The 20,584-nt window shown below is 39.5% G+C and overlaps 2 protein-coding genes across 2 annotated transcripts; both read right to left on the bottom strand.

Moving 5' to 3' along the window:
* Window positions 1-2,148: 2,148 nt before the first annotated feature.
* LOC140945223 (uncharacterized) lies at window positions 2,149-8,729 on the bottom strand. The gene is made up of 8 exons (XM_073394274.1): window positions 8,641-8,729; window positions 6,042-6,189; window positions 5,869-5,950; window positions 4,971-5,028; window positions 4,481-4,508; window positions 3,435-3,494; window positions 2,958-3,095; window positions 2,149-2,395 (listed from the first exon to the last, which is right to left on the bottom strand). The coding sequence occupies exons 1-8, from the start codon at window positions 8,669-8,671 to the stop codon at window positions 2,149-2,151; spliced, it is 792 nt and encodes a 263-aa protein (XP_073250375.1). The 5' UTR covers window positions 8,672-8,729.
* A 1,720-nt stretch (window positions 8,730-10,449) lies between these two features.
* LOC140946435 (uncharacterized) lies at window positions 10,450-19,443 on the bottom strand. The gene is made up of 9 exons (XM_073395561.1): window positions 19,327-19,443; window positions 19,055-19,163; window positions 18,052-18,229; window positions 17,446-17,533; window positions 16,928-16,988; window positions 16,153-16,180; window positions 14,192-14,254; window positions 13,269-13,406; window positions 10,450-12,516 (listed from the first exon to the last, which is right to left on the bottom strand). Exons 1-9 carry the CDS (start codon window positions 19,339-19,341, stop codon window positions 12,270-12,272), a joined length of 927 nt encoding a protein of 308 aa, XP_073251662.1. The 5' UTR covers window positions 19,342-19,443; the 3' UTR covers window positions 10,450-12,269.
* Between the last annotated feature and the right edge of the window lie 1,141 nt (window positions 19,444-20,584).

The raw sequence follows: 20,584 nt of genomic DNA, 5'->3' as shown, positions 1-20,584 counted from the left end.
CTTCCTTCTTTCCTCATAACCCCGCGCTGCGAGCGAAAAAGTAAAATTGTGCAAATTAATGGTAGAAAGGAGTCAGTCTACTGTGACTCAAAAAAAAAAGAGACTGCTCGCAGTCTGTCGAAGTCTAGTTGTTCTGGCTCAACGCACGATTTTCCACCCACTCCATTGCTCTTTAATAGAAAGTGTAATATACCAGCTTTTGCATTAATCAATTCTTTATTATAACACACTTGTTTCAAGCTTCAAAAATATCTTATATATTTGCTTCTACATAGGTTTCGCTCCCTTATAATACACACGAAGTAAAAAAATAAGTCAATATTTGCTCTTGTTTCTTAGCAATCATTCTAAATCGTTTTTCAGTTAATAACTCGCCACGCCAGAAGACGCCTTCAAGAACAAAGGCTTCCTTGCCCAATTTTGCACGCTTACCTTACTTAATGATGCAGCGAAACGACTTGTAGCAAAACTACTGGACACCTTTTGCACACTCTGCTTAATAGATGCCAGGCAAATACCACTTAACCACAAATGGCCTCTCTGCGATAAACTTCCTCTGAACACGACTAAAACTGAGTGCATGTTAATTGGTTCTGGACCCTACTAAATCACCTAGAATTGTTATTGATGAGAACATGGCGTCGCAAAGTCATGTTCACATACTATCCAAAAAGATTGCCTCTGGAATAGGCGCCATAAAACGAATTGGACCTTTTGTTTCGCCATATATACCACATTCCCTCTACAATGCCTTGGTACAACCCTTTACAACTTGCGAGAGACTAACATTTAACTTCTCTTTATGGTGACACTACCCAATCAAACGTAAAACTGGTGAAATGATCAGTAAGTTAAAAGCTCGTGATTGTAATACAAATGCTCGGCAGGAAATGTATGTAGCACAATGTAGAGAATATACGAAGCTGATACCAGGGTTTCAAAACGTTAAGGCAAAATTTCGAGGGTGCACGGGAGTTCATTAACACACGTCTCTTGTAAAGCGGTTTTTGTTGTTCTCGAAGGCGATAGTCCCCGTCACCTATTGATACTTATCTGCCAACCAGAAGGGCATTGGTTCTTGTAACAAAAGTTTCTTTTGTTTCACTCGTTAGACATTTGATTAACAAAACAATGTTTAAAAACAGTGATGTCTTCCTTAGTTAAGATAACCTATAAGTTAGTACTAAGTACCACTAAAATCTCTATTCAGCTTTTGATTTGCACCTAAATCTGTATTACCTAAGGTGCAGCTAAGCCATTACACCCAACACGGTAAATTATATTTTTCAGTTGCCCATCTTAATACCTCGGGAAATATCTCTCAGCTTTTAGTTTGTCTTGGTATCTGTGGCATTGATGGTAATTACTATAGGGACTTATCCGTTTGGGAAAGTCCAGTCGCATGCATTTACCACCTTAAAAAATCCCCGTGCATTCGCACGCGTCCCTCAAGAGAACATAAAATCTTTTGTCTTGCCTCCCTACAGGCCATTGAAAGGTCGCGTTCGAGTCTTGGTCAGTGTTTGCCGTATTGCATTATGGTTATGTTTTGTCCCAGTTTCCAGTGCAACATTGTAAAAGAGAATAGAGACCATTAGATTCCAAGTAGTGCGCGCGCATGAACCAGTATCATTTTGGCGGGAAAACTTGGTGGCCGTCGTCATTCTACTTCGAGTTTTAGCGAGAATGTCGCAATGGCGGAAACGAATTATCAAATGTTAGAAGTTTTATCATTTTGAGATCGCGAGAGGGCCTGACCTCCTTCAATATAGATAACAGTGCTATCTTTTCTAATGAAAAAAAGTACAATGAAGCTTTCCGGGCTGTCTATTTTTCGAGAATACGCGAAAACACTTTAAGTTAAATCTCGAACTCGTAGTCGTTCTCGTCCTTGAATCTAAAGGTCTTTAATATAAGAGAAGCGATTGACCATAGAGCAAATCAACACTGACTCGGGGCTCACGCGGAAGTAAAAAATTTATAGCTAACAGTCCATTTCCGAGTTGCCTCAAGCCTCTGTTTCAAAGCGAGGCTAAGTGCGACGCTACTGATATGAGAATGATTTTACATTCTCATGCAAATCGAACTCATTTTCGCAAGTAAGGTTTTGCACTTAGCCTCGTTTTGAAAGTGAGAGTTAATCGCAGTCTAGGCGTTCGCTGTCTGAACCGGCTCTGTAGCCTCAATTTCTTTCAACAGAGGTTTAAGCGCCTTGTTACAACCCTTAGAGCCTCCTAAGTAGGATATGATAGCCTTTTTGACGTGATAGCGTGACTGTTCTGGAAGCACCTTCAGCTCGGTCAGGTTCATTCGATTCCAGTCGTTCATCGTCCTTTGATGATCCTCTTTCATTCTCTTCTGCGCTTTCGTTTCTTGGAGGCGATGGATGTCGCTTCTGTTGAGAGAAACGCAACACTTACTGATCACATGACTGTATTTGATTTCTGTCACGAACGAAACTCCATTATGTTAAGAAGTGGAATACTGGTGAACATTGATTTCTCTTGCGGTCGTCAGGTATTTTCATTGTCTTGATGGCGTCGATAAAGTTCTCATTAGGTTGTAGGGTACTTTAGAAGAGTTAAATACCATCAACTGACGTGATGCAACTCACTTTGATTCTAAAGATAACTACCGCACAGCTCTTTTTTGCTCTTTTTTAAACTGAGGTCGGTAATGGAAATTCAAAGTGTTTTTTTGGGCTACTGTTAGACTTGCAGTGTGGATGCTGTTTCTTTTATTGATTGAATTCGTTTCAAGTTACATGGGGATCGCTCCCTTTTCAATACCAGAGAACTGTATGCCAGCAGACTACAAGCAGTCTCTCTTTTTTTCTTAGTCCGTCGACTGAACGAAACGCGCGAGGGAGACGCGAAAGAGCACACGCGTGATAGACTAAGGCGCGACTGCTCGCAGTATAGCATGCCAGAACAACTTTGTCTTTCCCTTTTTGTTACCTGAAGGGCTGCACGTGTGAGTAATTCATGTTAAAGTGCTGATATTGCTTTTGTTGAAATCTTGGGTAAGCTACTTTTGGAATTGGAGGAAGTCTGGTGCTGCCGTGACTGCTATCTTTTCCAGACACATTCTTGCTCCTTAAACAATAATATAACAATTTAAAAAATGAAGAAGTACACAACCCGGCTAAAAACAACCACATCATGCCACTCCATGCAGATGGTGAAAAATTGTGAACACAATTTTGCCTCCAATTATGAGCTCTTGGGTCTTTAAATCGCAAATTGCCTTTCCCCCCTCCTCGCAGCATAAACCCCCCCCCTCTCTCGCCCCCCCCCCCCCCCCCCCCTGCGTGTATAAGCCAATCAAAAACAGGCCTGTAAAAATATATTTCCTGGGGCTTAACTCAGAATTTCACGACACGGTATTTGTAAAGACGCGCGGTATCACATGTACAAGGAATTGTAGATACATACCAAATGTGAGGTTTATAGAAACCTCGTGGGACCACTGAGTCATACATTGGTCCTGGAAAACTGTGAAGAAAGACAAAACGGCAATTATTCTAGAAGTTTATAATAAGTCACCAAAATTTATTAATTTAGCACTTGAAAGTCAGTACATCGCAGTTATCTACGTAAATGTAACTTACGCGGTTGCAAATAATAAAGAATGCCGTGCAAAGAGTTCAAGAGATTCCTCTGTGAGGAGATTTGCGGTGCAGCCAGACAAGATATGTCTTACTGGTCGATAAAGAATGGGGAATTTGTTAGCTTTGAAAAACGGTTATAAGGCTGGATATATGGTACAGGGAGGAGTTTGCGGTTACAAGCGGCCTTCTGTAATAAACAAGTGGTAGCTTCAGAAGCAGCTAGCCTGGTTGGCATTCTTGTCCTCTCACGGGCTAACCATGCATCCTTCGATTCTGTTGCTGACACAAACGAGGATTTACGCCGGTTTCTCTACTTGGGAGACGTCTGCACGCAGGCAACTATCAACATGTTGAATTCGTTGGCTATGTTAATTCGTAGTTTTAGTTCGCTTTTAACCATTAAACCACAAGCAATATCTGTGATGTATATTCCTAACCTCAATTTTAACCCTGTTGCCGTAAAAAAAAGATAAAGCTTTTGAAAGCCATTTATAATACTGAACTTGGGCAATCAATTCCAGAGTCGTCCGAATTTAACCGCGGCCGCGGGCCTATAGTAGTTAACATCGTGGGGGAAGGGAAGAGAAAACTCTCTTTTTGAGGATTAAAATGGACTACTGTTAAGTTGTACACCCTTTCCAACTACTTTGTCTAGTATTGTAGGCTTTTCTAAAATGTAAACTGAGGATGGTGTGACCGTGATGGATCGTACGGTTATTCCCCAGGCTTTTGTTCGGCAGGTACTGTTTTGTAAAAAAAAGGAAGACAATATGAAGAAAATTTTTGTTTAGGGAAAGTTAAAGACAGATTAGGGAGTGAACCTTTAAAGTTTCCAAGGCAACAAACGTTGTCAAAAAAACAGTAACTTACTGATCCATTCTCCACGACACATCTGGGTCTGAAAGAGAAAATTGTGTTGTTAATTGATGATGGCTTGCCTTAGTTTGTAGAGAGCAAAGAAATAAAAATGGAACTCTCTCTCTCTCTTTCATTTAAAATCGCTAAATTGTGCCTCGTGTATATAGAAAGTATGCTTTATAAATATTAAATTATTATTATTATTATTATCCTCTAATCAAACACTGCATAGAGACAGGCATTAAGTTTTTCACTTCTGACAAGGTTATGTGAACGATAGGTTTTCGCGTAGAAACGAATAAACTGATCATTTGAAAAGAAATTTGGTTACAAACATAGCGGTTCACCGAAGTTTGTGGGCGGCTTCTTCTAGAGCACAGACATGACTGCTAAACCGGAGTTCAAGACATTTTTTTTTTCATAGAGACCATGCATAATACATGTCTTTTTAAGTCAACCTTTCATGATTTTCCGGTCTTTATCATTGTATTTATTTTCTCACCTACAAGCCTTAGGGTCGTAGCCCTTGTGCCCCATCCCGGTCGTGGAACATAATCAACCTGAAAACAATGGGAAAAGGTGTTACGGTGAATTGAACAGAGAGAAAAACTGGTAAAAACTCTTCAAAACCTAATGTAGCTTCCTCCCTGAGAAAATATCTACTGGATTTACCCTTGCCGTCTAATATTGCTTTCTTTTTGAGGTCAGTAATTCCGGGCTGTTTCGTCATCGCTCGGTAGTTCTACACTGACAAGGGAAGGCACCTGAGCCGCACCGCTGTCTTGACTTGAAGTCAGTGTTCCAATTATTTATTTATTTTTCGACGATTAGCGTAAATCTTTTAATTGCCAAAATTATTGAACGAATGAATAAGTCCTCCAGTTTTGGTCAAATGTCCAGGGAAGTTTAGTCGGTCAGAAACGGGGAGATATTTTTGATTGAATACTTTTTAAAGTTTTAATGCTATGCCTGGAAAAATCTCCAAAAATATGTCATGGTTAGTGCTCCCTGATGGAATTTTTTTTATATTTTCTTCATACTCTACACGGACATTTGTATAAAGGCCTTAAGTATTGACTTAAGTACAGAAATGACCTAAAGCAGCAAATCCCCATGACATGGCCCCTTTGAGAATTGCTCTTGCTCTTTCTTAACATACGAGTAGCATAGAAGCCGTACATAGCCGCGTAATTTTCTATGTTTATGTTCTATATATAGTTGTTGTTGCTTTTTCTCTTACTTAACTTTTATTTTACTTTATGTCATTTGTTGTTATATTGATTGTTTTGGTCCTGAAATCTTCATGTCGAAGATAAAGTCAATAAAGTTGTTGTTGTTGTTGTTGTTGTTGTTGTTGTTGTTCTTATTATAACGTATCTGTAGTATAACCGTTGACTTACCTGGTCGTTTATCATGTAATTAACGATGTACGTGTTGTAGTACGGTGACAGGTCATTAAAGATATCCGGAGTGTATGGTTTGCTGTAAACATCAACAAATAACAAATTTGATATTGGAAATAAATGCTATCGATGTAAACTTAATTACCAATGCCTACGTTAACAGAACTTACACTTCCGGTTTGGTCAATATTGTACTGTTTTCAATCATTTCCTTCTTCACTCGATGCAGTTCACAAAGCATCTGAGAGCGCCTTTGTTTTTTTCCGTTGGAAGACTGGGACTGAGAATTAGCCTCTTCAGCTTCCTCCTCTTTTGTTTCTAAATAATGAAAAAGATTGATACCTTGCTGAAACATTAGATAAATCAGGCTAACTAGAAAGCCTAGGCCAAACGTCGAACTTTTCATGTAGACTGCTGGCAGTCCGCCTTTTCTCTTAAAATCCGCCCTCGTTTCTCGCGGCAAGCGGCTTCGCCGCTCGCGTGCTTAGCTTTTGCTTTGCGCGCAGTAACTTTGAAAAGAAAAAAAAGAGACTGCTCGCAGTCTACTTTTCATTAGACGAACCAAGCTTTAATTTGGGTCGACCTGAATTACATTAAGATCGTCTGTTGGATCAGACGTTGAACTTAGGACGCGTCGAACCAATCAACTGAAGCCCGGAGACGATCCTCAGACGTTCTATCCGTCTGAAGCAGACGGACAGAACGTGTTGGATCGATGATCCAAACTCATTTAGACGAACCTAACTGAGCCAAACGTCAAACTTTTCATGATCTTAACTCACTAAGTTTGGTTCGTGTAATGAAAAGTTCGACGTTTTGCCTAGGCCTAATAGCATTACCCATGCATGACAGAACAGAAACCCATAACCCGGAGATAATAACTCCCATACTAGGCCTATACCATTTCGTTTTAACGGACCGGTTCATTTTTAGATACATTTTGTAGCATTTTTTCCCGCGAAAATGGAATCTTCGCTCCCTCTATGAGCTCATTCGAATTATAAGATATTAAAAAGGAAACTGTACTAAACGTCATTAAAAGGTTAAAAATACCATTCTTATGTCTGTAGGTTTTGCTGACTGGATTGTGGGTCTTAACCCTTTAAACACTGATATCAAGATTTAATTTCTCATTTGTTGTCTCTATACACTTCCTATAGAAGTAGTGGGGAGAAGTTGTTAGAGTATGAATTGAATTCATCTTGTGTGATCAATCCCTTAATTCTTGTGACCATAATGTTTTATGGAGCAAAGATATTACAAGGAGAAAATTGATGCTGATCACACTTAGGGCTTAAAGGGTTAAAGGATATTCAGAATTCGCGCCAAAGCGGCCGTTCTAAAAATATGCTGGTCGGCAAAAAAAGCCGTGACATGAGGAAGTTGGTCGCTGCGGCTAATGCGCTCCTGATTTTGATAGTTTAAATTTATTTATTTCTCTGGAGTCCCTACCCCCAAAGGTGTGTTCAGTAAGATGAGGGTCAGCGTTTGTGAAAAATATAGCGAGTGCAAAAAAGAACCTGTTTATTGCAACCTAGGCAAAATAAAATGTGATGTTATCTCGGTGGGGTGAAAGGCAAGACTTCATGGTGTTATCGAGTGGGAGTTGAAACAATAAAACACTCGGCCTACGGCCACGTCCTTTCATCTTTTTCTTGGTGTTTGGAACCCCTGATGAAACGCTCGCACTCGTTGTTGATATATTACTTCAAAATAATCCGTGGGAGCGTCGTTGTCCTGACAAAAGAGCTAGTGATCAAACGAAACTCACGTTTTCGAATTCTTTTCCATCTGAAAGTCACCTTTTCCCTGAATAATGTTGGGCTTTCGTTTTTTTTTTTCTTCTTTTAATTATATCTTTTCGTGGAATTGTATGCGACGTAAGATGATAAAAGGTTGTCAGGTGACGTCACACCTCTTATTAAATTGATCGCTTTGTGAAATGAACTTTCTGGGGTAAGATTGAAATTTAGCGCTACTCTGCACACTTAAACGTTAATCACCAGAAAGGCCTGTAGAAGTTTCATTGTAAAGCGAGAATGATCTGAGTTTTTAACGCCTCGGAACGTGACTCTCAGGAAAATTTCTGTTCAGTTTCCTGTACCAGCCAAGATTCAGAAGCGTAACTTCAGATAAATGATTGCCAGCTACCTTAAGTCGCTATTTCTGTCGTTTTCATACACCATACTCGTCAAAACTAGACGAGTACATACAGTTTCAAGAATTCGACCAACTTTTCAATTTGTGTGAGAGAGTTTGTTTGTTTTACTTAAGTACAAAAGAGAACAGTCTCATTAAACACTTAACTACGGAAATGGGAGGACATTATAGACGAGCCATTCATACGAGTGCTGTATTCTTCACGAAGATTTATACTTAAGTGCTGGCTTTCTCATAGGATCTTTTATCTTTTTCTCCCAGCATGGGTTATATAGTTGGCGCATGAATTTGTTTTTTGGTTTTCAAAAGAGCCGCCATTGAACGACCACAAGTTCCGAAATACTTTCACCCAGGGTCATACACGGTATTCTTTAAAAAGTCTTCTCTAAAATAACTTTAACGGTAGAAGGTTTTGAAGAGAAAATCATTAAACCTGTCCTCATTTTGAGAGATGAATAGAAGCCAACCAATAAAGAATTGCCTCATGCCGGCGTTGTTAGCTTTAGCAAGTCTTTTGAGAGTAAACATTTATCAATTATCATGTCTCTATTCAAATAAATTAACTTCCCATTAGCTAGAATCTTATACACTGTAATTCATAGAAGTTACCTTCAGATTGGTCTTTAACTTCGTCCGTCATTATTTCCAGATCGTCTTGTGGTCGAACAATTTTAACTAAGAACAAAACCTTTGTTTGAGTTAAAATGCTGGGCCCTCAATGTAATTAAAACTTTGTCAAGCAAACATGGTTAATTTCTTCTAATGTGCGCACAAAACGGGTACTTTATAAAACTCGATAATAGATACTTCAAAATTTTGACTTACCTAACAGGCAACGTATGTGGAAAAACTTTAAAGGAGTGTTAGGTCTCTTTACAGCAATCACTCAACTTATCGCTGCACTTGTGTATTTGAGAGTGTGGTTTCTATGGAAACCAAAGTCTTGCAGGTCCCTTGGCAATGGTACAGTAATTGAAAGCGAATATTTGCATATATCTTAGAAGGTAATAAAGAATGCAAACAAAGGAAAGTGTGTTTGGATTTTTTTGTTCTTGTATTTGACCGCAAACACGTTTTATTTGTGTTTGAAACACTTCAGATATTGATTCTGTTTTCTACGCACGCGTTCAGTACAAAATCTTCGCGATTTCACTTTCCTTCGACCAAATACGGGAATCATATATCTGTGTCCCCTATTTTTCTAACAAAGAAAGATAAGAAGAAGGTTGTTGTGAAAGAAGATGTGGTTCCCGGCGTTGGTGCGATAAACAAAGGCAGTGGCTACTCTTTTTAATTTTTAACAATTTGATACGACGAGTGACAAGAAAGTTTTATCTATTGGAAAAGTCCTACTTTAATGTGGAAAAAGGTTCCCTTTTTTACAAAGTGTTGAAGCGCGCTTGTGCTCAGCTGAAACGATGCACGGATCAAGGTCAGCGAAGCCAACTTTACCAGGGCTTGATTACCAAGCTAGATGTTTTGAACAGTTTTCTTGATTTTGATAGTGTCGATCCCGATTGACTGATACAACGATTTGTCAGTAATTTAAAAACAACAGGTGCCACGAACGGGATACTTTGAAATAGGCATGCGCCTATCGACTAAGAGTTTGATCCTCGTGGGAATAGATCTAGGGATAGTGCGGTATTCATCCAAATTATACCTTTTAGGAACTTTCTTTGTAAATTAAGTTTTTATCTGTGTCGTGATTGTACGATCAGTGTACAGTTTGTCCAAGGCAAGCCTAAGGGCCTATTTACATGGAGGTGGGACACCCTAGGGAGGTGAGGTAACCCGCTTAGGTGGGGTAACCCGCCTGTCCATATAGTCTCTCATTTTAATTTGATCACGTTTACATGTTAGGTGAGGTGACCCGCCGCATGCTACCTCACCTATCTGGGGTCCCCCACCTCCACGTAAACAGGTTCTGAGTTTATCGTTTGTTTTTGAACTAATGTTGCGAAAGGTAACTTGAAGTCCACTTGATGAACGTTGTAAACTCGCATACAAACGGTAGCTTTTACGGGTGCATACAGGAGAAGGGTAATGGGCGTATTTATACTAGAAGACGTTGACGTAGTTGGCTCTAAAAAGTCTGAGACCTAGGCCAAACGTCGAACTTTTGTTGAGACGATGGAACAAAACTCTAATTTTGGTCGACCTAAATTAAGTTAAGATCGTCTGTTGGGTCAGACGTCGAAGATGACTGAGAATACTTTAACGAAAAAATGTACAATTCACCCGTATGTTACTAGCCCCTTTAACTGAACCCGTCTGAACATAACCTGAAGGGGAGTTTCCAAGTTAATCACTTGGTTACTTATAAATCTTACTTTTTGAGGGGAGAAATGAAAGTGTTCGAACGCGACCTTCTGTTTCCGAGGGAAGACATAGATGACTACACAATACACCGCTAAGTAACGTGAATGTGGTTTTAATAACAACTCAGATTCCATAAAATATATTCCAACGATTTGCACAGTCGACTAAATGTACTAAGGCCCCGTCAAGACGTATCCGTTTTTTTTTTTTTGAAAACGGAGATTTTTATTTCCGATTTGGCCTACCGTCCACACGTATCCGGTGAAAACGGTCACTGAAAACGAAACTTTTCAAAAACGCACTCCGGAGTGGAGATTTTAGAAAACGCCGGCTTCTCATTTCCGTGTGGACGGACGAAAACGGAGGTTTTCGAATACGATGATGTCATACATCATATACTACTAGAATTGCGCATGCTCCGTAAGTGATGCTGTCGTTTTTCCATTGATTAAGCGTTTTCGTGTGGAAGGGCGAAAACGATTCGAATATGGTACATTTGGACGCGTATTTTGTTTTTGAAAACGGAGAAAAAAATTCTTCGTTTTCAATAATAGTGAACTTACGCAACAGAACGGGAGAGGAAAGAAGACGGCAAACCTTGTGCGACATGTTTGAAAACACTTTCCGCCCAACTTTACCTTCCCTTTGACAAATCTTATCGTAAAAGACTAGAAAACATTAATGTTAAGTGAAGATCAAGACAATAGTCGCCAGTAATAGACCTGTCACGTTTGTCGCACACAACTTGAGCGTTTTACGGTCCTGTTGCGTAAACTCACTAATACCCGGATGCGTGTTGACCGACGGGGCCCAACTGGAATCAAATTTTGAACTTCTACCTACAGTAAAAAAACGTCTAGGTACATTAATACACTTTATATTTAGAAAAATCAGCAAAAGCTGTGAGCTGCACTCGCTTGTTTTTGACAAACTTTTTTATAAACTGAGGGCCAGTTATTTAAACGGAGTTTAGCCAGCGTTTAACAAAACCGCGTTCTAAGCCGTTTTCAGTTTGCCGAAAGCTTTTATGTAAACACCATTTACCGTGAACAGTTTCATAAAAGCACGTTTAAATGACCGACCCTAAATGTCTTTTTTTTAAAACAAACCTTTTAAAATGAATTAATGAAAACACGGAACAAATAATTATTTATACTGAGATCTTTTTTAAAGCCTGATTAATCAAAACAAGCTGAATTTACTTCCGACTCCCTTCGTCAAAAGGAGCACGAAACTATAGATTTGGCAATTTTTTGTAACAATGAATAGGTTTACTGTGAGGCTTTTGAAAGTCGTTTAAGCAGCGAAGCCTTAATTTGTTTTTAATCGAGTTTAGCCACTTTTGTGAATTAAAACTTGATTTAGTAGGCATATTTTGCAGTGCGAACGATGATACTACAAAATGTTCTCCCGCCATCTTGGACGTTAAAACTGACAGAGAGTTGTGGCGAGTCAAAAAATGATAGCTACCGCTGAGTTATCGTTAAAGAAGAAAAAAGCCTGCTCTGCAGCCTAAAATGTCTAAAATTGATTTGAAAATACATTACATTCATGACAATAACTTAAAATTTCCGTAATAAGAGTTGAAACAAAATATACAAATTCAAAAGAGAAGAAAGCTGTCAGTATTCTGCTTTGCGCTCACATTATCCAATAAATTCAAAATGGCGCCGGTAAAATAGCTTCTCTAGTCTGGCTAAAATTGACTGAAAATTGCATTACGGATAACAATAAATTGAATTCTCTGTAATAGGGGTTAAACCAACATATACATAAGCTGTCAATACTAAGCTGTCAATACTTTGCAATTGATTCAAAAGCTGCTTTATAGTGGGAACAGCGCTTGTCCTTTATCCTCTGTAGTGTTCATCATGACAGGCAAGATTCCCATTTGAACGAGTCTTGGTTATAAAACTTTACTTTTGCGCAATCGGCTCCGGCGTTTTGGCATTCAGCTCTTCAGTTAGTGGTACTATTGCCTTGCTTGACCCTGGAGTTGTTCCGAGATACGACACAATGGTCTTCTTGAAATGATACCGCGGATTTGGAGGAAGTTTTTTTAGTTCGGAAAGGTTCATTCTGTTCCAGTCCTGTACGGCTCTCTGATAATCCACCTTCTCTTGTTTTTCTGCTTGTTTGTCGTACGTTTTGCGAAGATCACTCCTTCAAAGACAAAAGAAAACTGAATCGTAACAGTCTATAGATAACATTTTAAAGAGTCTGTACTTGATTACGCTTTCAATGTCTGTACTGTCGGGAGAAATTAATCTTGCTCTCTCGAGACTTTGTAACGTCTCCATAGTTTCAGGAGAGAAAAAAGCGATTTTGCTACAACGTAGTCTCCTTCGCAGCCATTTTTAGGGGACAACTTAGCCTGAGAAAACAGTACGCGACGCCACCAGCGGTTTCACCTCAAAAAGACGTCTGAGGAATAAGCGCAGAAATTCCAAGCTGATGACGTGTCACTGGCCAGATCAGAGTAGTGCTTCTGATTGGTTGAAGCAAATTTCCCATGCGGCACGGCCAATGAGAAGTACTTCTGGGATATGGGTAGTGCTCCTGATGGGTTGAAGCAAATTTCCCTCGCCGCACGACCAGTCAGAAGTACTATCCAGATCTTGGTACAGTGACCCATTAATCCAAGACAGTCTTGCATTCTGGATTCTGCGCTGTGGATTCCGGACTCAGCAGAAACTGAATTTCGGATTCCTTGTCAGTGGAACTTTGATTCCGAATTTCAATTGTTAGCTGGATGTCGGATTCCACAAGCGAAACTTCCCCGAATTCCGGCTTCCATAAGCAAAATTTTGCCGGATTCTGGAATTCGAATTATTTTACGGTTAGAACCAATCCACATAGCGCTCCGTTTCGTAAAGCAAAATTAGTAAAAGCGATTGCTGTAAGTGTCCTCATACCTGAAGTTTGGCAGCTCATCATACGTCATTCTGTTTGGTTGATAATTTGATTGGTTAAACCGCGGGAAGCTAGGCATAGGTAGTGGAGGAAGCCTGGTACTGCCTTGGTTGTCACGTGAGTTTAACATGTTTCTGCTCCTGAATGAAAAATCACTTAAGCTATTAAATGACTTGACGCGGCAAATTACATATCGATCTGCTAATAAAACGCCTATGACAGTCGAACCTCCATGTGCGACCCCCCCTACCCCCCCCCCCCTCTGATAAGCCAAATCCCTTAATGAGCGACTACTCATCCAAAGCACAAGATTTTTCCAGTCAAACTCAAAGCTTTATAGTTGGAACCCCTCGTAAGCAATCGCGAACACTTTTTAGGATGACGGTTTAGAACTTTTCATTGTTCTTAACCTCTTCTAAGCGACCCTCTGATGTAATGGTCTGATCTCTGTTTTCACTGTATGAACAACGCTACTCAGAGATTAAAAAGAACGTTTAGGAAAAACATAGATTTAAATAAAGCCGAACCTCCATGTGCGACCACTTTTTAGAAAGGCAGATTTAGAATTTTCCATTGTTCTTAACCTCTTCCAAACGACCCTTGGATATACAGGTAAACACAAACTACGCTGTACGTAGACTGCACAGACTACGCTACTCGGAGTTTAAAAACAACTTTTAGGAACAACAAGGATTAAAATCAATGAAAATGTACTTTAACCTGGAAATTGCATGCAATACATTCTCTCATTACGTTCTCTTGATTCTCTTCAAAATGTGGGGGGTACTAGGTGAGTCCGGACCTCTCTTCGAAAAAAACCCTCCTGCAGTTGGACTATCGTAAGCGACCACCTGCCGTAAGCGACCACTGACTGGTCGCTTACCGGAGGTTTGACCATAAAGACAAATTACAACGTCGCACATACCAATCTGCTGAATTGTGAAAAAGCCTTCCAGGTAGCCTTGATAACGGAACCGGATTTGGAGAGCTGACGGCAAAAACAGTAAAAAGAACTTATTAAAAAACAACACAGTGCCGCGTCTAGACCTTGAGATAAGGGTGGGGGAAGGGGGGAGCGGTCATCCAGGGGGGAGGCCCGGTCTCCTAAAAAAATTGTTTCGGCCCTTCGGGCCTCAGTTTGGTCTGAAAATAAGGGAGGGGGGCCGCCCCCCCCGGCCCCCTCCTCTGGATCCGCCACTGTAACACTTAACATAGAAAGTGTACTTTTAAGATAACCTGCGTCGTAGACGTAATCTAACACCGGGTAGTACGTCTGCGAAGCAGTGCCGATATCCTTGATCTGTCTTCCAACGGACTCAACGAATTACCGGAAAGATATGTGGGTTGAGTTTGTTGTTGGTTCTCTCCCTTGCTCCGAGAGGTATTCTCCGGCTATTCCGGTTTTCCCCTCTCCTCAAAAACCAACATTTTCAAATTCCAATTCGACCAGGAATCAGGTCAGTGTCAGGTAGACGAAGAACCACTATGTGGATCTGCTCCCTCAAATTATTATTTATTTTATTTATTTAATTAATGAGTTTCGAATTTCCCTTTATCCTGATTGGCATATCGACAATGGCTTTGTTCAAAAGCCAATCATGGTGCATGCTCAAATCCTAGTACACAGGTGGAAGTCCAGAACAAGGATTTCGGTAGTTCCGTTCTGTTGCGTAGAGATTGCAGTTTTCAAAATGGCCCAGGTGATTCAATCTGGTTCAGAAACTCCATTTTAAAAGTTTGTCACGCTATTTTCTTGTCACTTTCTCTTGGCCTTCGTTTATAACGGAAAAGGGGAGCAAATTACATTTTCCTAAGTTTCCTCACGCGCAAAGGGCAAAATATCGAAAGAGGTAAGCTTGACCTTTATACTTTTTTTTCGCCTTCGTTTGTTTGTTTTTCGCTTTTCTAGTTGCCTCGTTTTATTATTATTATTATTATTATTATTATTATTATTATTATTATTATTATTCCTTTTTTATTGGGTTCTGAACGCTGAGGAAGTAATAGACTGTTCACAGCTCCCTATTTTTCCGTAAGATCGTCGAGATCGAGCGCTTTGCGTTAAGGGCAGCAATCTTGGATGAGTGTCAAAACCACTTAGGGGGCGGGGGGTTGTTTGGGAGGAAGCGAGAGAAACAATTTTCTCGCCTCCCTCCCCCTACCGCTTTAAACCCCGATGCCCGCCCCCTGGGTACATATGAAACCAAGATGGCCGTCCGTACCGGCGCTCGATCCTGACGATCTTACGAAAAAGTTGTGAACTGTGAACAGTCTAAGGAAGTAAAGGTGAGATCCTTTAGAATTTTTACTCTAATTTTCAAGTAGCCTGCGAAATCAGCCGTTTCTCCTGGCTCTTCGCCGCTGAGGACGTTTCGCGAGGAATAAAGGACGTTCCTCCGCGCGAAACGTCCCCAGAGGCAAAGAGCGAGGAGAAACGGCTCTTTTCGCAGGCTAATTTTCAAGCCAAGGTTACACGGTTCTTATGGTTTCTTACGCGCTTGATCCCTATCTTGATTGACCAAATCGCGCATGGCAGAACATGGTCACCAACTTTAAATCCTGCACTAATTGAGTGTCTGTTATCTATGACCACTAACACTGATGACGTCACATGTACAAGGGATTTGGTAGCCTATGAGAAAGCTCTCCGTTTCGAATAGGGAGTGAAACGAGCCGGGAAAGAACGCGCGTTTCCTTTCGCGTGCCTCTCGCGCGTAAACCCAAATGTCGATGGAAAGCTTCTGTTGCAGGCCATCAGGCCAGGGATGTCGTTTCACACGGGCGGTTATGGAAAATTGTTCCAGCTACTTCCACATAAATCAGGATATTAACGAGAACCCTTTTGAGGCAAACCCTGAATTTACCATTAAACAAACTATTACTTACTTGTCCATTCTCCAAGCGATTTCTGGGTCTGAAAGGAAAACATTTCAGTTCAAAAAACTGACATTTACAAACTTTTACATATTTATTACCAAAACCAATGCCTTACATTTTAGATTTGAGGGTGGAGGTGGGGGTAGTCCCTGGGATATTCACATTTCCCACTTTAATGACACTCAGGATGACACCCTCATTATTCCATTTTCTTTCTCTTCTCCTCATTCATTCCACGTTGGGAGTATCCATTGGAAGCCTTTTTTTCTCCTTTATCAAGTCAATTTTCTATACTCTTGGGGACGACATTCAATCCACTTAAGGGTGGAGGGGACTGACAGTTTGGGGTAACAGGCTTGTGTTGTATCTTGAATTGGAAAAAGAACTCACTGTTTTGATTTATGACAATGATCTTTGTTGTGTTGACAATGATCTCTGTTTTGTTGTTTTTATCTATCTTAGTCATAATGTCTTTTTAGAAATTATCTATTATATTTTATCCTAAATTATCTTTGAAAATGGTATATTTTATAGTTTTTAGTTGTAGAATCTATACTTGTAATTTGTTTTGAGGGCCACAGAGTTATCAGTGTCTTAGCACTACTGTTAAGTGTTTTACCCTCTTTAAAGAAAGCCTATTATTATTATTATTATTATTATTATTATTATTATTATTATTATTATTATTATTGTGTGGGCTTTACAACAACATCAACATCAACATCTAATCCCATCAATTGCCTGGGAGTGTAATTCGCAAAAAGAAAATTGTTTCTCTAATTACCCACTATTCCAAGGGCTGTAGGTCTGTGGCCATACCCTCTGGGCATTCTTACTTCTGGCTCCTATAAAAAACCCTTAAAATGTCAATAGGCTATATTTGAGGTCACTTTAATAATTATTATATAACATTGACTTGTCCTTCTAAATCACCTTTTACACTAAAGTTTCGGGAAGGGGATGACTCCCATATACTAGCTGAGATTACTGAAACAAATCTGGGCATGGCATGGGCTTACTTAGACCCCTAAAGGAAACCGTAGTCTCACATAGAGTTAAAAAGGGTTTGTTCTTTTTTTATATATATTAAAGTCGCACAATCCTAAGCCAGAGAGAAATAACTCAGATTATGCTCTCTTGCCCTAAACAATACATTTATCAGCAAAAAATGACACCAAATCTGCACCTTCTACTACTAAGCAAGATGATGAGCATCCTGGTGACTTTAAAAATTATGGCAGTCCCCCAGCCCTATTAATGGATTAGCTTTGGAATCTATGCAGCCTTATAAAAAATACTAACCTGCATCAGATCCTGAATTGTAGAGTCTACCAGGTACTGATTATAATAAGGTGACAGGCTGTTGAAGATATCTGGAGTATATGGCCTCCTGTTGGAGTCGAGAGACAGTATTAATATTTTTGTTACAATTTGGGGGAGCTAACACTGGAGTTATGGGTAGCTAGGCCGCTAGGCCAAGGCTTTAGGTAAATATGTTTCATACAAGTTGGAACCATGATTAGTTATGAATACTGCAAAACCACACAGAAACACTTATAAACACAGCACAGGATAACATAAGAAACCCGCAAACCGCATTGAAATTACCCGAAAATTTCAAAATACTGCAAAACACTTGGTATTGTAAAACCACAATACTGCAACTTAAAATAAAAATTTTCGCAAAACTGCACCAAAAATCTAGCAAAACCGCATCACTGCAAACCCTTACACCCCCCTCATATATACAAGTACATTGGCCAACTAATGTCAATGCTACTGAACCTTAACTCCTGACAACTACTTTACCTTTTTTTCATAATTCATGTCACCACCCTTCCCCCTACCACCACACCCTTTACCAGGTTTCTTCCCCTGCAGGGACCAGACAGTGGAAGATTCACTTACACAGGGGGTCTTTGTATGGACTGTTTGAATGCAGTCATCTGCCACTTCAGTCTGTATAATTCTGCTACCATTTGCTGTGTTTTCTTGTCAAGGTGTGTGGATGCCCTGGAGCTTGCAGCTTGAGAGCTGGTTCCCTTTCTTTTCTTTTGTGAAATTTTTGGACTGCTCTCTTTATCTCCTGTGATTTGCAAGATCCCAGAAAATGTGCAATAAAGAAGTTAAAAAATGCAATATCCAGCATTCTGAATATAAAAAAGAGTTCTGTTTTTAATGACAATTTTTATTGACTAAGCTTTTTTTATTGAGCTACATTAATTGTATGTCTTACTTGTTTAGATGCAGCAAAGTGGACTTTTCTGAAGCTACTCATGAATAATCAGTAGGTTACCTCTTGAAGTAAACTGTAATACAAAATCTATGCAGTGCAATCACACTATCAAATATGATTTTTCTATTTTTTCTATATTTTGAGATTGCGGTACTTAATACCTGTTTATAATTTTCAGCCCACAAATCCACTGTACAATACTCCACTAAACGTCACTTCCGGTCACGAAACATCAATTATTGAAAGAGACGAGCCAATGAAGATTTAAAGATGCCTCTTATAATAAATATTTCTCTGAGTTTCAGTAAACAATTGACTCAACTTATTTTCAAAGATAGCATAAATTTTACTCTTCGCCACTTTTGATTAATTGCTAAAATCTGCAAAAGAAGGAAATGGCGTGTGTCTGTGAGTTTGATCCCCGCGGTTTACCACCACCGAGCAAATTAACACAATGGCGCCTAGCACAATTAGCGTGATGTATATAACACTCTCAAGCTTAAATATCTATACAGGGAGATCATTTTGAGGGAATATTTTGAGTAACTCGGAAGAATTTGAGATAATCTTCAAAATAAAAGCGAACTCTGCCATCAAAATAGGATTGGAAACAATCTGTCGGACAAAGCGTGATCATAAGTTTAAAGGCCTAAACTGAACGCAAGTGCATCTTACCAGATGGCGCATCATGCCGAAATCCTTCTCGTTGCATTCCAGGTTCTTTGTCGTTGACTTTTTCGTCTTTATCCTGGTCTTGCGTTTTAGTATCTTTGCTATTTCTCATCTTTTCAAGGTAAGAAACAATACGATGGATGATTACAGTGTAAAGTCAAATAGTTAGAAAGCTGCCTAAATAATACCGTAAGTTCATAAGCAATTAACTTTCTTTGAACATCAAAGTCTCAAAGGATTCACGATTTGATGTTGTCAATTACGTCTTTTCTTACCTCTACATCGCTCATTCTTCCGGAACGCGAGAAAGACACGCTCCTAATGACGAAAATGTAATGTTTTCGATTCCAAAATAATACAACCTTCGAGTATCATGCAGCAATTAGTTCTCGAGTTCGTTTCTATGGAAATGAGCCGGCACGCTTAAGGTGTCGAATTACTTTGATTGACACTATTATTATTTGGTAAATATTTTAATAAAATATTGATGAAGAGCAAAACGAGGAACTAAGGAGACAAAACATTATTACTTCTGATGATCAAACTGAAAGCAACCGAATAAAAGTTCATTCCCTCAAGGGTCATATATTCATTATACACATTCTTATTGGCTCCTGATTCTACACAAGGTTGGTGACTTTAATTATTCGATTCGTTTTTGCGGTATGGAATGGCAGGAGATCTAAGCAAGCTCTGCTGGGCTTTATTAGGAAACTACTAGTAAGTCACTCCACACCAAGCCGAGAACCAACAAACTAAAAAAGACTCGGAAAAATGGCGGCAGATGGACGTAAAACTTTTAAATCTATCTGGTTGAGGAATAAAAAATGTCAAAGTAATGGTAACGTTTACGAATAAATTTTTTCTTTCTGTACATTCCGTAGAAGATTTTTTATATACATTTTATCCTTTTCAGGTCCTTTAGTAAGATTATCTAAAATTCTACTCCAGGACCTCTAAATATTTTAACGAGTCGGAACTTTCCATAATTTGTTATTTTACCTCTGCAATATTTATGTTAGAGTGATTTCAGTACATACTTAACCCGTGAAACAGATACTAACAATTAATGCCAAATAGCTGAAGGTAATTAAAGCCAGATGACCCTGAAGATTACAAGAGAAGTGCGATAAGAATAAGTCCTTCTCTCTTTTTCCCAGAAATCCGGACGAGAAAGGCCTAGGATCCTCTATGTATTTAGGGAACACCATTATCCCAATGATCTTTTTCGGATGATAAAAATGCTTACCCATATGACTGAAATGCGGTATGACAAGGCCATACTATGGAATTGTAAATTCTCAGCACGATAACCAGTGCCTTGCTCTCACAGCAAATAGAGTACAAGTAATTAACTGAAGGTACTCAAGCATTGAAAGCGTTTATGTAGAAAATAAGAGAAGCCCGAGGACAGATCCCTGAGGCACTCCACCCCTCATCTTTCATTTGTTAAGCAGTTTGACCGTAAAACTAGAAATGGTGCAAATCACAACTTCATTCGCCAGGGAAAACTTGGCAACATTAGATTTCAAA

The sequence above is a fragment of the Porites lutea genome, chromosome 8 (assembly GCF_958299795.1).
Source record: "Porites lutea chromosome 8, jaPorLute2.1, whole genome shotgun sequence".
In the NCBI taxonomy this organism is placed as follows: Eukaryota; Metazoa; Cnidaria; class Anthozoa; order Scleractinia; family Poritidae; genus Porites; species Porites lutea.
Note: the sequence above shows the minus strand (reverse complement) of the source record. Positions and strands in the feature narration are given on the sequence as shown.